Raw genomic sequence first — 14,942 nt, 5'->3', positions numbered from 1 at the left:
AAATCAACAAAAAAAAAAACACTTACAGGTTATTTAATATAATATTTTTTTCACATGACTTTGTCAGCTTATGTCATTTTTTTTTTGGGTATTTGACTTGTTTTTATTGACGTGGAGTAATATGCGGTGAATAGCATGTGAGTGCCTAATAATTACTCTATTGAAGAGTTAAGAGTCAATACATTAAATGATGTTATCTTAAAACATTAAATTTGGTAAAGAGAACAGTTAACAAATGCCATAAAGACCTTGATTTAGGAATTAATTTTAGAAATATTTTATGGAAAAATAATAAAGCAATTAATTTTTTTTTAAAGATTTTTATATTTCACATAAAAGTGATATTAAAATTTTCTAAAAATGATTTATTAACAGTTGTTTTAAGGGCATCCGCTGACATGAACTATTTTACTTAAAATAACAAAAAAAGAAAAAAAGATAGAGGGTTTTATTTATCCTACTAGGAGATCATGATTATGTAAGATCTTCTTATGAATGAGTTGATGTCTTCTTGAAATAAAATGTAAAAAAATAAAAAGGAAAATCCTTGAGTTTAGTCAACTAGGACTAGCAGTAGCATCTTTTAAATTTAAGGTTTATTCTTTGAATTTAAGGTAATATACGTTTTAACAAATCTTACACACCTTATATATAGAGCTTCAAATGGTAATTAAACCTTGAACGTTACTGAATTAAAACAATTAAAATTTTCAAAAGTGATATAAATAGATATTAGAATCCTTGATCAACTTTTAGGCAATATATACCATAAGATACACATTAGAAGATCTTAGAATAATTCTTAACGTATCATCTTGTTGTGAGATTTTTTTTTTTTTGTGGAAACAATATATTGAATGAATTTCTTCTTTTATTAAGTTTCCCCAAAAAAATACTATTATTATTTTTAATTTACATACCAACTTGTGCTATAAATTAAAACTTACTAAAAAAGAAGAAAAGCTTCGAGGACAAATTTCCTATCATCAAAAATTGTACCATGTCTCTAACTTTTTCTAAAAAAAAAAACACTTTACTATTATCGTGATCATCACCCTTCAAACAAATTAAACTGTACTCTTATTGTTAATTTTTTAAAATATTTTTGGTCAAATTATTATTAAATTATTTTTCCATGTCTTAAGCAAGAAGCAAAATCAAAAGAAAATAAAAGAAAAGAAAAGACAAGAAAAAAATAGACCCTTTTTCTTTATTTATTATTAACCCGTCGTTTTCTCCGCAGATTTTTCTCTCGCAGTCCTCTTAGTGTGCGCCTTAAATTTTTCAAAAAAAAAAAATTTATTATTTAACCAAAAAAAATAGAAATAATAATAATAATAATAATAATAATAATAATAAAAACACATGCACACACATGTTAATACAGTAATTATTAAAATAAAAAAAATATTTTATACATTTTTTCCCTCCTTGAATCCTCTTCACAGAAAAACACTACATTACATTACACACCACTTGTTTCTCTCTGCAAATCCGCCATTTTGTCTCTCTCTAAAATGATGTGCATTTTCCAAATCAAATTCTGAAGCTTTTTTCTTTCTCTGAGTTCAATGGAGGGTCACTCCGATTCCACTCAGCGACCCGACTCGGACAACAACAACAACAGTAACAACAACGACCAACGAGTCTACTTCGTTCCCTACAGGTCTCTCTCTCTCTCTCTCTCACTCACTCGCTCACTCTCTTTTCACTTCTTTACTTCGTTCATGGAATCTATTAACCCAAAACTCCAATTGGGTCCTTGTGATTTTTCGATATGGTATTTACTATTTAGTTGGGTCTGAATTCCAATGCATTGTTTTCTTGCTGCAACCAAGCTCAGCTTTTTCTTGCTTTGTTTTTTGATCTGGGTGTGCCTGCATTGCTTTATGTGAATTGGGGTTTTTTTTTTTTTTTTTTTGATATGTTGGAGTCGAATTTTTTGTTCATTGTTCTTATAGGTGGTGGAAGGATGCGCAAGATTCAATGCGAGTTGATTCGGATTCGGATTCGGGTTTGGATTCGGAATCAAAGAAGGGGGTAGTGTACTCGGCTTCGCCAGCTTCTTCATATGCAGGTCCTATGAAGCTCATTAACAACATATTCAGCTTGGATCTTGTTTTCAATCTGAGAAGAGAGGAGGGTTCAGATTCAGTGCACAGGGAAAATGGTGAAGTTGGTGTCTCCGGCCGGGACTATGCCTTGGTCCCTGGCCAAATGTGGGTCCAGGCACTCAGATGGTGAGTGCTTTTGCTTGCTTTGCTTCTTCTTGTTGTTATTATTGAATTTGTATTTGATCATTGATGCATTGCCACTTATTATGGATACGGTTTGAGGGAAAATTTTCAGCTACTCCTTGAGTACAGCGACGTGGTATTAGTAGCACCCTCTATCATGAGTATCACGTCGGTGTACTTCCAGATTACTAAATATACTCAATCATGGTTAAGATTCAAGATGGTGCTGATTTTGAGTAATTTAATGAGCTGGCTGGATTGTTTCTTTGTAATTGAGGTACATTATGTTGGAAACTTAGATGATTTTGAAAGTGCTTAATGAATTGATTAATTTTTGTTTTGAGCAACTGCTATATGTTTTGTTTTATGTAGAGCTGACTAACTAATGTCGCTATAATTGCCAATTATTTCCCGAGTAATGCTAGGGTGACAATGTTTTTCACAACTGAGATGGCATGTAGTGATTGGAGCAACATTACTTTTACTTGGTTTTGTCGTTGACATCACTTTTATTATGCACCAATCATAACAAGCTATGTCTGCAGTTGTGAAAAATACTCTCTAGATTAATTGTAATTTCCCTTATTAGGATTTTTAATTTGAAAGAGTATCACTCTTGCACGTTGGTCACTGTTTTCATTCTTAGCATATGGCTATATCGGTTGCTAGATTGGGAGCAAAATTTTTAAAATATTGAATCAAGCTGTTGTTAAATCTTAGACTGCATGGTGGTTGATTAGTGTTATGTAAAAAATAATGTGTATTTGGAATATTTAAGGTTCTGGTATGAGTGGAAAACCACACGTGTGGGATTCTCTCCTCTGAGCTATCTACATTTTAAATTGGAATTTTGTTTTATTTTGTTACATATAGCATGCACCTTATGCTTTCAAATGTTTATGTGGTGACTGTGGTCTTAACAAATAAGGTTTTCCTCCACCTGACTCCTCCTGTTTTTTACCAATCAGCAAAAACAGGCATTTGATGAGCATGTGATTTCAGCTACCAAGGATATTGTAACGACCCTGCCCCAACTGAGTAGATATTGTCTGCTTTGGGACTCATACACCTCACGGTTTTGTTCTCCCCCAAAGAACACAGCAGTGGGAGAAAATGTAACGACCCCGCCCCAACTATGTAGATATTATCCGCTTTGAGACTCATACGTTTCGCGGTTTTGTTCTCCCCCAAAGCACATAGCAGTGGGGGAAAAGACCTCTATACATTAAAGGGAGGTCATTCCTTATAAATACATTCCCATGTGTTTCTCTAAGCGACGTGGGATTCCATAGAATGCAAGACCCTCTTTTTGGGTCACTACAATCCACCCCCCTTATGAACACGAGGTTACTAGGCCGGCTCTGATACCATATGTAACGACTCAAGGAAAAGCGCTAGCTACATCTGCGCTATACCTCAAAAGGACTAGTCATTATTGAGGGTTCTTGTAGTTGTTAATAAAGCTCAGATCTATCCTGTAAATACCCGATGTGGGACTCATCACACACCCACACACATCACACAATCAATCAAATTGGGGCATTACAAATATGGTATTCTGGATTCTCTTGTGAATTCTTGTTGGGAGCTCCATTTTATGAGTTCGTTGACTTCGTTCCTTTTTTTTTTTGTGGGTTGCTAGCTTTTTCATCCTCAATCCATGGCACTAGATCATATTGGTAGATTTATGTTAAAATTTTCATTTGATTGATTTAACTGGTTGTCTGTTGTGCCTTAGGTTTTGTGGCATTGGTTAACAAATCAATATGATGAATTTTTATACTAATGCTTTCTTACAATTAAGATGACATGAATGCCTCCATAAGCCATTGTGGAACATCATTTGTCTGTCTCTAGAACTGAAGCTGCTTTAGTATCTGAATGCTGGTTTTTTGTACTCTACTCTGTAGGCATAGTGATTCTAAAGTTGCCATGAAAAATGGTAAGAGCTTTTTAGCTTCCAAAGATGATATTAAAGATGTCTATCCTCTAAAACTACGACTTTCTGTTCTGCGGGAAACAAATTCGTTGGGAGTAAGAATATGCAAAAAGGTCAGTCTATTCAATTAACCCAATCTTTCCATTTTTGATTCTTTGAGATATGGAACACCAATCCCTATTGATTTTTTAATATTTAAACTAAGCAGCAATTCTATGTATATCATTACGGATTTTGGATATTGCTTATTATCATTTTTTTTCCCCTTCATGCGTGTGCATAAATGTGTCTATTAAATAAATGCAATTTTGTGACTTTGATATGTTAATTGATATTAGAGTTTATTGAACGAGTGAAGCTTGAGTTTTCAATAAATGAATAAGCCCTGTAGCTTTGTATTTTTCTGAAAATGTAATGCTTTCGAAATTAATTTCTTTTTGATGGTGAACTTTGATAACATCTTTAAACATCACTTTGACCTTTTTCCTTATGTTTGGAGGAATTGTTATCCTTCATTTATACATCTCTCTCTCACAGATTCTCTCATTTTTTTGGAATGGTAAACTATTTCAGTCGATGTATTTTCTATGTTGAAAATCCATATTACTTGATGTATGGATTTGAGATTGTATACCCTTTTTTACCTATCAAAAAAAAGAGATTGTATACCCTTTTGAAATATTTCTGTTGATATGGTTAGCTGAATAACAATGTCTCTATTTTGCTAATCTCTCATCAATCAGGGATATTACAATATGAGTATGGATGTGTTTAACTTTAGTTTACTAATTTTACACTAAAGTGTAAACATGTTTTTATTTATTTTTGTTTCTGCATCAAGGCAATTGAGGTAGTATCTTCATCTATGGGATGGTAATATACACTCTGGCTTTGTGACATTCAATCTTGAAGTGGAGGTTCTTTCGATTTTTTGCATAATTTTTTGTTATTCTTTTAGGGTATGGAGTGCTCATCATCATGAGCATGAAGTAACCTGTTTATTAATAAATTTTATTACTTATCAAAACAAAATAACTAGAGGTTATATTTTACTTATCCAAAAAAGAAGTTATATTGCTGAATTTGGGGGTTTAGCTCAAAGCTCCAAACTTGTCCTGTTCAATCACTGGGCTTGTGCACTATTTTTAGTAGGTTAAATGTTGAGGAAACAGATTACATGTAATGTGCTGTAATAAAAGCAAATTACTGTAAGAAGGCTACTGTTGCATAGGTATAGCTTAAATGTTTTGGTTAATTTTCTTTTAATTAGCCTCTTTAGTCTTTACTAATAATGACCTCCAAGAGGTTGGTCTTTTCAGGTTTGTCTCCAACTGAAAAGCTAGTATTTGATTATTCCGTACCACTGATTTCAACCCAATCTAAGGGACTCTTTAGGTTGACCAGCATTTCCTAAACTTGCCTAGGGGCTAAATTTCATAGTCATTAGTCAGGCGCTTCTCCAAGGTTACCAAGCTTTGACTCATGATTTTTTTGGGTTAAAATCAGGCACTTTAATTTGTAAGGGCCTGCATCAACCCATCTTTGATTTAAAAAATCTGACTTCAATGGTGGATGTGATTGATGCGGGAAGCACAAGCAAAGATTTATCTTAATTTAGTTTTATTTCTTTTTGGAGTCTATTGTAATTATATTGGTCAATTGTATTTTTATTTTAGGTCCTATCATTTTATTAGGTTTATTAGTAATTTTTTTATTATCTAGTCTAGGACCCTAAACTCTGGCCAACTCTAGGTGCTGACTCCTAGACACAAGACTCCTAGGTTATCTAACTTTATTTTTCTGTTGTTTAATTTTCCTATTGCATTAATTTGGTTTGTCTTATGTCAAACTTGGTTGAACATAGGCTACAGATCTGGAACAAATATCCAACCCCTTTATAGCTGCCATCCAATACACACGCACATACATAAGGAATTGAGCATTGTAGATAATATCATATCTTCTCCTCTCTATTTTCCTTTATCTTTTTGGGGTTGGGGGATGGTTTACACTTTGCAGCCATGGTTTCATTCCACCTTCTCTACTTTTGCTGATGAACCAGCTTCCTAATAGGAGAACACATTTAGCATTGAGTGACACTATTTTCATGGCTTGGTTTGTTCCATAAACTTACCAGAAAATCAAATTTTAAATTGTGTCTTTTAACAAAAAACTGATAGACATATGTATGTATGTATGTGTGTGTGTATATATATATATATGTATTAATCTTATAATTGAATGTGCATTTAATCAGAAACTCTAACAATTTGACTTATCAAAAAGAAAAAGGAAAAACATAAACAATTTGACACCTCTTTGTAATTGATATGAGATAGAGGATATTTCATATGTGGAACATTGAGTTATTGTGTAACATTCCAAGTTGGGTGCATCATGTCTCATTGATGTCATTTTATATTTGGATTGATTTAGATCTATGTGTGCATATGCCTTATCTCAAATTGTAAAATGTGGATGGATGGCATTGGGGACCTTGGGGTAGGATACCCAAGGGAAAAGTGGAGATCCTGCTCTTTGTAGCCTGAAATTTCGTGATAAGTTAATCGTTAAGCATGGGCTTCTGTCATGACATTTTAGACATTCAAATAGTTTTGGGAATATCTTTAGGACGTTCGAAAATTTTATTTTCTTCTTTTCTCTTACAGTGATCTATGCCTTATCAATGTTGCATATATTTTAATTATGATGCTTACGTTAATATGCTGTTCTCTTGTCTTAGGATAATGCAGGGGAGTTCTTCAGAAGAGCCTGCAAAATCTTCACTGTAGAGTCTGAGCTGGTAATCAAGTATCTTTATTAGAAACTATATTATTTAAATAAGTGAAAGGCTTCTAACTTCTGTTTCTATGCAGTTTCGCGTCTGGGACTTTTCTGGGCAGACAAACCTGTTTTTTACAAATGAAAAAAATAAGTTTCTAAAAGAATCTCAGCGGCAATCAGATCATGATGTAAGTGGTTGTTCTGTTTGATGACATTTTTTGTTTAGTTTATAATGCTCATTAATAATTGTGCATCTGACACCATTCTGTATTTATACTGTCACACTGCTTTAGATCTTTGAAAGTGAACATTAGCCCTGTTGTATTGGGAATCTGGCATAGGGTTTTCAAGTAAACTGTGGTATGAACTGCTGTATTCCAATACACTTGGTGATTTATGTATGTTGATGTATTGGGCTGCGATTTCTGGCAGTTTATATTAAAGGCTAAGAGCTCTGTTGATTTGTGATCCTTCAATGGGCATATTCCCAATTAAAAATAAGTATATTGAAACAAGTAGCTTCTTGAATTCTTTTCTTGCTGCTAAAAAAAGTAGCTTATTGTATTAATTGGTGGACATTAAAAAGAATAAAGTTTCAATATATTTATTGTTAATAAGTTGGCCCAATGTCTACTCAGTGACATGTTTTCTTTCATTGGTTGGTGTCTGGTCTGGAACTGTTGACTGTGATCTCCAAATTGAATGGAGCCGAAGTTCAGCACTTGATATGTTAAGAGTTCTTTGCAAATTGTTTGGTTTCTTAACTGTTATACAGAACCAGTGTGCTGAATCTTATGGGTGTCTCATATATTAATGATGCTTTGTCTAATTCCTGATTGGGAAGTTCAGTGGGCAGTTGCTATTGTTAGTCCAGAGTACTAAATTATTTCTTAGGTTAATATGATATTCTCCGGGCATCTTCATATTGGTCTTGCATGGAATGTTTGATTGCAACGAATGATCTTCTGAATTATTGGCCTTTGTTCCATGTGATGTCCTATTGACTTACGGGCTCTAATGTTTTTCCAGTTGTGTTATGCATCTATACAGATTGTACTGGAGTTGCAAATTTATGGGTTGTCAGACTCTGTGAAGTGCAAGGATGGAAAAAAAGATGAGAGTGTGGCAAATTCATCTTCTGGCCCTTCACTAATGATGAATGGTAGTGCTGGCAATATGAACTCTAATTTTGTTCGTGCAAATTCTGGTGAAGCTGGTTCTTTGGGATTGGCCGGGTTGCAAAATCTTGGAAATACTTGTTTCATGAACAGTTCTCTGCAGTGCTTGGCCCACACGCCGAAACTTGTCGACTATTTTCTTGGAGATTATGGTAGAGAAATAAATCATGACAACCCATTGGGCATGGATGTATGTTATCCTTTATTACAGTCCTTTTGAATGCATATTATTCTGAGAGTAACATGATTTATTGTGAGCATTGTTCTATGAGAAGGTCCTCATTTTACTTAGAGTATCTGCCTTCATGTTTCAGTCTATTAAGTTTTAATAAGTAAGCACTTCTTCCCTAGGGTGAGATTGCTTTAGCATTTGGAGATCTTTTAAGGAAATTATGGGCTCCTGGAGCAGCTCCAGTGGCACCAAGATTATTTAAGTCAAAGCTAGCTCGATTTGCTCCTCAATTCAGTGGATATAATCAGCATGATTCCCAAGTCAGTGAAGTTTATATGTCAAAATAGGGCTTTGGTTTTCCATTTTTGTATTCTTGGTTGTGGGTTTACAACGGTTGTTTTGGACATAGGAGCTCCTGGCTTTTTTGTTGGATGGACTCCACGAAGATCTCAATCGTGTAAAATGCAAGCCTTATATAGAAGCCAAGGATGGGGATGATCGACCAGATAGAGAAGTAGCTGATGAATATTGGCGGAATCATTTGACTCGCAACGACTCTATAATTGTTGATGTATGCCAAGTAAGTATTTTCTTCCTTTTTATTTTGGCCCCTCTCTGTCTCCCCCTACTTTTGTTGGCTGGTAATCATCATTACATATACATGACATGCGTTCTGATGAACCTCACAGGTTCTTGGGTGATCAATCAAGCTTTATTATTATTTAGTAACTTTGAAACCTATGCTTAGGGTTTTTAAAGTTTAAAAGTTTTATTGTTTGGGACTTATGAAAGACCCTCTCCTACTGGTTTGAGCAGCATCATACTAATGTTGGATGCTGTTGGATCAATTCATGGCTTATGCATATGTTTGGGGAAACTGAGGTGTGACTGGCTCTGACCAAACCTAGGGAGTGACTAGCAAATGAAAAATGGGAAGTGTTTTTTTTTTCTTTTTTTGAAGTTTAGCTCATAGATAGAGATAACATCTTTCATTGAACGTGACATTAAGTTTGTTTGTATTGAAGACTGAAAACTTGAATATCTCAAAAATATTTGGTTATTAAATTTCTTTGAACCAAATGTTTATGAATTTTGATCCAATCAGATAAATCTGGTAACAATGAACATCATATGACTCAAATGAATAGAACTAATTGAAGGATAGCTTGATCAGATCAGAACATAGTTTTGTAACCATTTATCTAGTGATTCGACCCTGGTAGATTGTATGAATAATTAAAACAATAATTTTAATAAATTTGGATTGGAAATATTTTGAAATAGGAATGGTTCTTCATATAACCTTGAACAGATCTGATTCCAATTCTTTTGGAGTCCTGGATGACAGTCTTTTGTTTTCCCTTAATTAAGAGTTGCAATTATGTTGCCTGTGCGTTTTATATAGGCAATAATCTTGTTGGCCTTATTGACATTGCAGGGTCAATATAAATCAACATTAGTTTGTCCTCTTTGCAGAAAGGTTTCTGTAACATTTGATCCATTCATGTACCTATCTCTACCTCTACCTTCAACAACAATGCGGACAATGACTTTAACACTTTTGAATACCAATGGGAATACTGCACCGTCTCCATATACTATTACTGTGCCAAAGCATGGAAAATGTGAAGATCTTATCAAGGCTCTAGGCAGTGCATGTTCTTTAGGGGCTGATGAGACTTTATTGGTGGCTGAGGTATATTGCTGTGTTTTTGGACAGTAAAGTCTTGCATGTGATTGCTGTTTGATTGGTGACTACTCTATAGATTGATATCTATATATTTTCATTTTGATCTTTGACCTTTATAGTTCTGTACAGATCTACAACAACCGGATTATACGCTATCTTGAGGAGTCAGCTGATTCATTATCCTTAATTAGAGATGATGACCGACTGGTAGCCTACCGGTTATCAAAAGATACTGGGCAAGTCCCTTTGGTTGTATTCATGCATCAGCGGAGGGAGGAGTAAGTTCAATTTCTTTTCTAAATTTGTTTTCTTTTGTTGATACTCAAGAGTTATTACTTTTACTTGGGATTCGATTTGCAATCTTAGGTATGAAAAATAGAATGTAGGAGATTTTTGCTTCTGGGTTTCCATTACTTAAGGAAAGAGGTGATAATTATACTTCAAAGTGTAACTTTCAGAAATTTGGTAACAACTGTATCTATTTAATATGAAGCAGCATTTGTAAATGCACATGTATGAACTGATATAGTTGCAAATTTAATACATTAATGAAGAAGACATGATATACAGTTTTGTAGTGCAGTTAGTGCTAAATTCACATTTACACTTATTTCTTCACATTATATATACTTTTGGGGTCCAATCATGATATATTATTGATGTAATTTCTTGTAGTTCAGAGAATGCAAGCTTTACATAATATGTTAATATGTTAGGTGCTGGACCAGCTCCATGATATTTTTCAATGGTGTGCTTTGTTGTGTTGACGTGATTATTTGTTGGAAGTCTAATTTAAGAGTTGGTGTTCCTGACCATTCTATGGCCAACATACTGTGGTTTTTGCATCTTTTCCATAATGTACAACTACTGATTTCTATTCTTGAACTGGAAACATGGTGCCCCTCCAACTCTATAGAACAATGTATTTGTTTAGTATCATTATAAGATTGAAGGTAAGTTGACTTATTTATAACTTTTATTTGACAGAAAATTTCTAAATTAGATTTTGATAAATTTTGGAAAATTCAGTTTCAGTTTTTAAAGACAACTGGTATCAGGAATCTTGCATCTAATTCTTTTACTTAGTTTTCAGATCTTTGTAGTTTTAGATTTAGTTCTTTGGTAGGGCTCTTGTATAGCCCCCATGTACTAGGGCTTCCCCTTCTTTCTTTTTATTAATTTTTTTAATAGTTATAAAAAATAAGTTTATGAAGATTTTGAGTGGGTGTGCTAGGTGTACAAGGTGAATGTAGGCGCTGAGATTGAACATCACCACCCTTCTTTGAATTTGAGACTATAATGTTTTCAAATTACGTCAGCCTTTAAGGAAAAGTTGGTAGATTCATCTGATACACTTGGAATTTTCCCTTGTAAACTGTAAAACTACTTAAGTTGAACATTTGAGGCAAACAAGCATGTTGTCTCCTTGCATCCTCAATACTACCTTTTTCAGTCATCCTTTGATGTGAATGCTTACCCCTTATTCCAAACTCTATTCAATACTGTCAGGCAATACATCCATGGGAAACTAACTTCAAGTTGGAAGGCGTTTGGAATTCCGCTTGCAGCTAGGCTTTGTGAATCTGTTGATGGATCTGATATCTACAATCTTTATCTAAATTTACTTAGTCCATTCCAAATCCCTGTGGAAGATGCTATAGAAGATTATGATATCTCCAAGGGCACTGCTACTGAAGAAGTTTCAGGAAAAGAGGGTGCCAAAAGTCCTGCTATAGGTGGAGATGTGAGCCCCTCCAATGTGAATGGAGTTGACTCACCATCAGATGTTGAACTGCAGTTTTATTTGACAGATGAGAAGGGAACCGTCAAGCACTCCAAGCTAGTTATGAATGAACCAGTGGCAGTGACGGGAGTGTCCAGGTTGCATGTGCTTGTATGTTGGCCAGAAACACAGATTGAACATTATGATACAGGCCTTCTTAGCTCATTACCAGAAGTTTTTAAGTCTGGGTTACAAGAGTCTGTTTCTCTGTACAAGTGCCTTGAAGCATTCTTGCAGGAGGAACCTCTTGGACCAGAAGACATGTGGTCAGTGTTTGCATCATTGATTTTTAACCTGAACTTCAAAATTCTTCTCATGTTGTATATAGCCTGAGTTTTTTGTCTGACATAAGGTTAAAATATATATATTTTGATTGGTAAATGGTTTCTGGTTTTTTTTGCTTTTGTTTTATTATTATTTAGTTTTGTATCATTTTTTTTTTGCTAATATTTAGTTCTCCTAACATTCTATGCTATATTGGCTTGCTTTCTGGTAGAGTGGGCATTCATGCATGTCCTGTCTTAAAATCTAGATTCTAATCTATTCATCACGATACTACCGACCACTTTTGACAGTAGAGATCTCATCATCATCGTTATCAAGAACTGTGCTTGGCTGATTTTATACACTATTTTGTTCACACTCACTTGCCATTAGCCTCCCTACTTTTAATACTTTTGACTTGCACTCTTACCACCTTGGATTGCAGATGAACAAAAAATACTATACTTTATAGATAGCTTTTCCATATTCATTTGAGCAACTTTATATATTTATTGATAAGCGCAGCCCTTTATTTCTTATATCCATTGTGTTGCAGGTTGTGCCACTAAGTTATCTCAATAGTTTCATTTAAATGTGCTCTTAGTGGTCAAATTATTTGTCTGTTGCTTGACTCATGTTGTAATTGTTGAAATACATCGGACTGAAATACTTAAGATGTGATCTACTTGGGTATAGTTTAGGTTTTCTTGCTCAGTCGCATATATGAAATTTGCTTTTTCTTACCTTGTGTGAACTTTGGCTTGTTATCACACTCTTTCTAATGTCAGGCTCTCTTTCATCTAATGTTAGGTACTGTCCTGGCTGCAAAAAGCATTGTCAAGCCATCAAAAAGTTAGATCTTTGGAGACTGCCAGAGATTTTGGTTATTCATTTGAAGAAATTCTCGTATAGCCGGTTCTCAAAGAACAAGCTAGAGACTTATGTCGACTTTCCCATTGATAATTTTGACCTATCACCTTATATTGCCGAGAGTAATGGCATGTCATGCAATCGTTACATGCTTTATGCGGTTAGTAATCACTATGGAAGTATGGGAGGTGGTCATTATACAGCATTTGTCCATGTAGGTGGTGTTTCTTCCTGTCCCATAATTTATTGTTATCTTCTTATAATGAGAAACTTAGCATATATACCATACATATATCATAACTTGTGGAAGAAAAAGTTTGACATTCTATCTGTACTAACATTAGTGGTGATTTACATGATCAGGGCCTTGGTTTATGTGTTGAGATTGCTGTTATGTGAGACACATAGGACTTTAACGTCCATATGCAGGACCTGTCACGTACATCCATAATTCTAAATGAGTGAACTCTTTCACGATTTTGTGTAATATTTAGGAGCCTTCTTTTATATAAAGTTAAACGATGGGATGATGTGACTGCTGGGGATGAATTTTCTCATCACTCAGTTCAGTCCTTTTTGATGAGCATCTGCAAACTTTTAGGATGGGTATGGATAGGTCTGATATGTCACTCTTTAGCTTTTCATATCATCCAAGTCCTGTGTCACTTTGTCCTTTTCACACTAGGAGTGAATTACTATGTTAAGGATGCCTTGAAATGCTTTCCCTTTTTTGGAATGTCATTCTGGGTATAAACTCATGTTGAGAGCATGCTGTCGGGTGACTCAGATTTTTTAGATTTTATATTATTTTTATAAAAGAAATGTTTTATGTGGTTGGTGTTAGAGGCTTATTTCCTTGCAAATGTGCTGTGCATAATCTGATAATTGTTAAGAAGTATCCAGCACCAAGCTTTAACCATATGGTAGAACAACTTAATCAATTCATATTTTTGTTTTTATTTCCCTTTCTTGGTGAGTAACTCTTATGTCTATTTTATATAGTCCCTGTTAATTATATTACTTCTATGTCTAGCCTACTTAACAGGCTATATGCTACTGACTCTAAAGGTTTTTCGGCAGCTTCATTTAGCAACATTCCATGGCAAGCAGTAGTTGGGCTTACAAGCGTCAACCTGCTGACTTATTTTTGTTTAATGAAATTTGACACTTTATCTTTCATATGATTCGTTGTGAAATGATATTACCTGTGGTTAAGCTTCACTCTGAGAGTATTAACAGTCTTTGTTCTGATGTAGCATGGGGGTGACCAGTGGTACGATTTTGATGATAGCCATGTTCATCCCATCAGCCAGGAGAAGATAAAGTCTTCTGCAGCTTATGTTCTTTTCTACAGAAGAGTTATAGAAGTATGACATCAGAGTAGAGTTATTAATCATTGAAAATCCTATTGAAGCAAAGATATCTTCAACATTTTTGGCATCTTATCTTACAAGTTTCATTGAAGTAGTATTATTTTATCTTTGGCATTGATTAGTTAATTGATAGAGTTTCCAGTGTGAACGAATTGGAGGTTTAAGCTTAGGGAAGGGGCTGAAGATGAGTGTAACATAGTAACAAAGCAGAAATGAGAGACATATTCAAGGGTATTTTTTGCACCTGTAAGAATTTGTGAAAGAAAGATCTCTTTAGCTTTAAGTGTAGAAAGTTTTTTGAAGGGGATTGCATCCAATCCCTGTGAAAGTGTATTTGTTGATATCTTTTATATAGCTGGTGATAGAAGGAATTTTTGGATACGCAATTAATGAAGTCTTGCAATTTCGTGTTCCATTATTTCCTACATTGTGTCATTTATTGAGTTTTGAACTTCCTTTCATTTTTCATTAAGGCTTGTGAGAGGAAAGCTGAGTGCTGTGTAAAACAAAATGAGGGATTAAACAATTTACACAGATAGCTCTTTGTCCATTGCTTGTTTTGGGTTGAATTTTGATCTACACTTACAAGATATATATAACATATTATGGGCAGGCCAGAGGTGTGAGGGGAATGTCCGGTAAATTTTTATTT

At 34.4% G+C, this 14,942-nt stretch overlaps 1 protein-coding gene across 2 annotated transcripts; it reads left to right on the top strand.

Annotated features, from left to right (window-relative positions):
• Window positions 1–1,405: 1,405 nt before the first annotated feature.
• LOC112040836 (ubiquitin carboxyl-terminal hydrolase 8) lies at window positions 1,406–14,708 on the top strand. Of its 2 annotated transcripts, none has more exons than XM_024073763.2 (13): window positions 1,406–1,666; window positions 1,962–2,240; window positions 4,148–4,289; window positions 6,920–6,979; window positions 7,053–7,148; window positions 7,990–8,328; window positions 8,490–8,630; window positions 8,720–8,890; window positions 9,749–10,006; window positions 10,130–10,278; window positions 11,510–12,049; window positions 12,858–13,131; window positions 14,174–14,708. In XM_024073763.2, the coding sequence occupies exons 1-13, from the start codon at window positions 1,572–1,574 to the stop codon at window positions 14,288–14,290; spliced, it is 2,661 nt and encodes an 886-aa protein (XP_023929531.1). In that variant the 5' UTR covers window positions 1,406–1,571; the 3' UTR covers window positions 14,291–14,708. The 2 variants fall into 2 exon arrangements, with proteins under 2 accessions (XP_023929531.1, XP_023929532.1); XM_024073764.2 differs by having other exon boundaries at window positions 1,408–1,666; window positions 8,011–8,328.
• Window positions 14,709–14,942: the final 234 nt, after the last annotated feature.

The sequence above is a fragment of the Quercus suber genome, unplaced genomic scaffold (genome assembly GCF_002906115.3).
Source record: "Quercus suber isolate HL8 unplaced genomic scaffold, Cork oak 2.0 scaffold_302, whole genome shotgun sequence".
Lineage (NCBI taxonomy): Eukaryota > Viridiplantae > Streptophyta > Magnoliopsida > Fagales > Fagaceae > Quercus > Quercus suber.
Note: the sequence above shows the minus strand (reverse complement) of the source record. Positions and strands in the feature narration are given on the sequence as shown.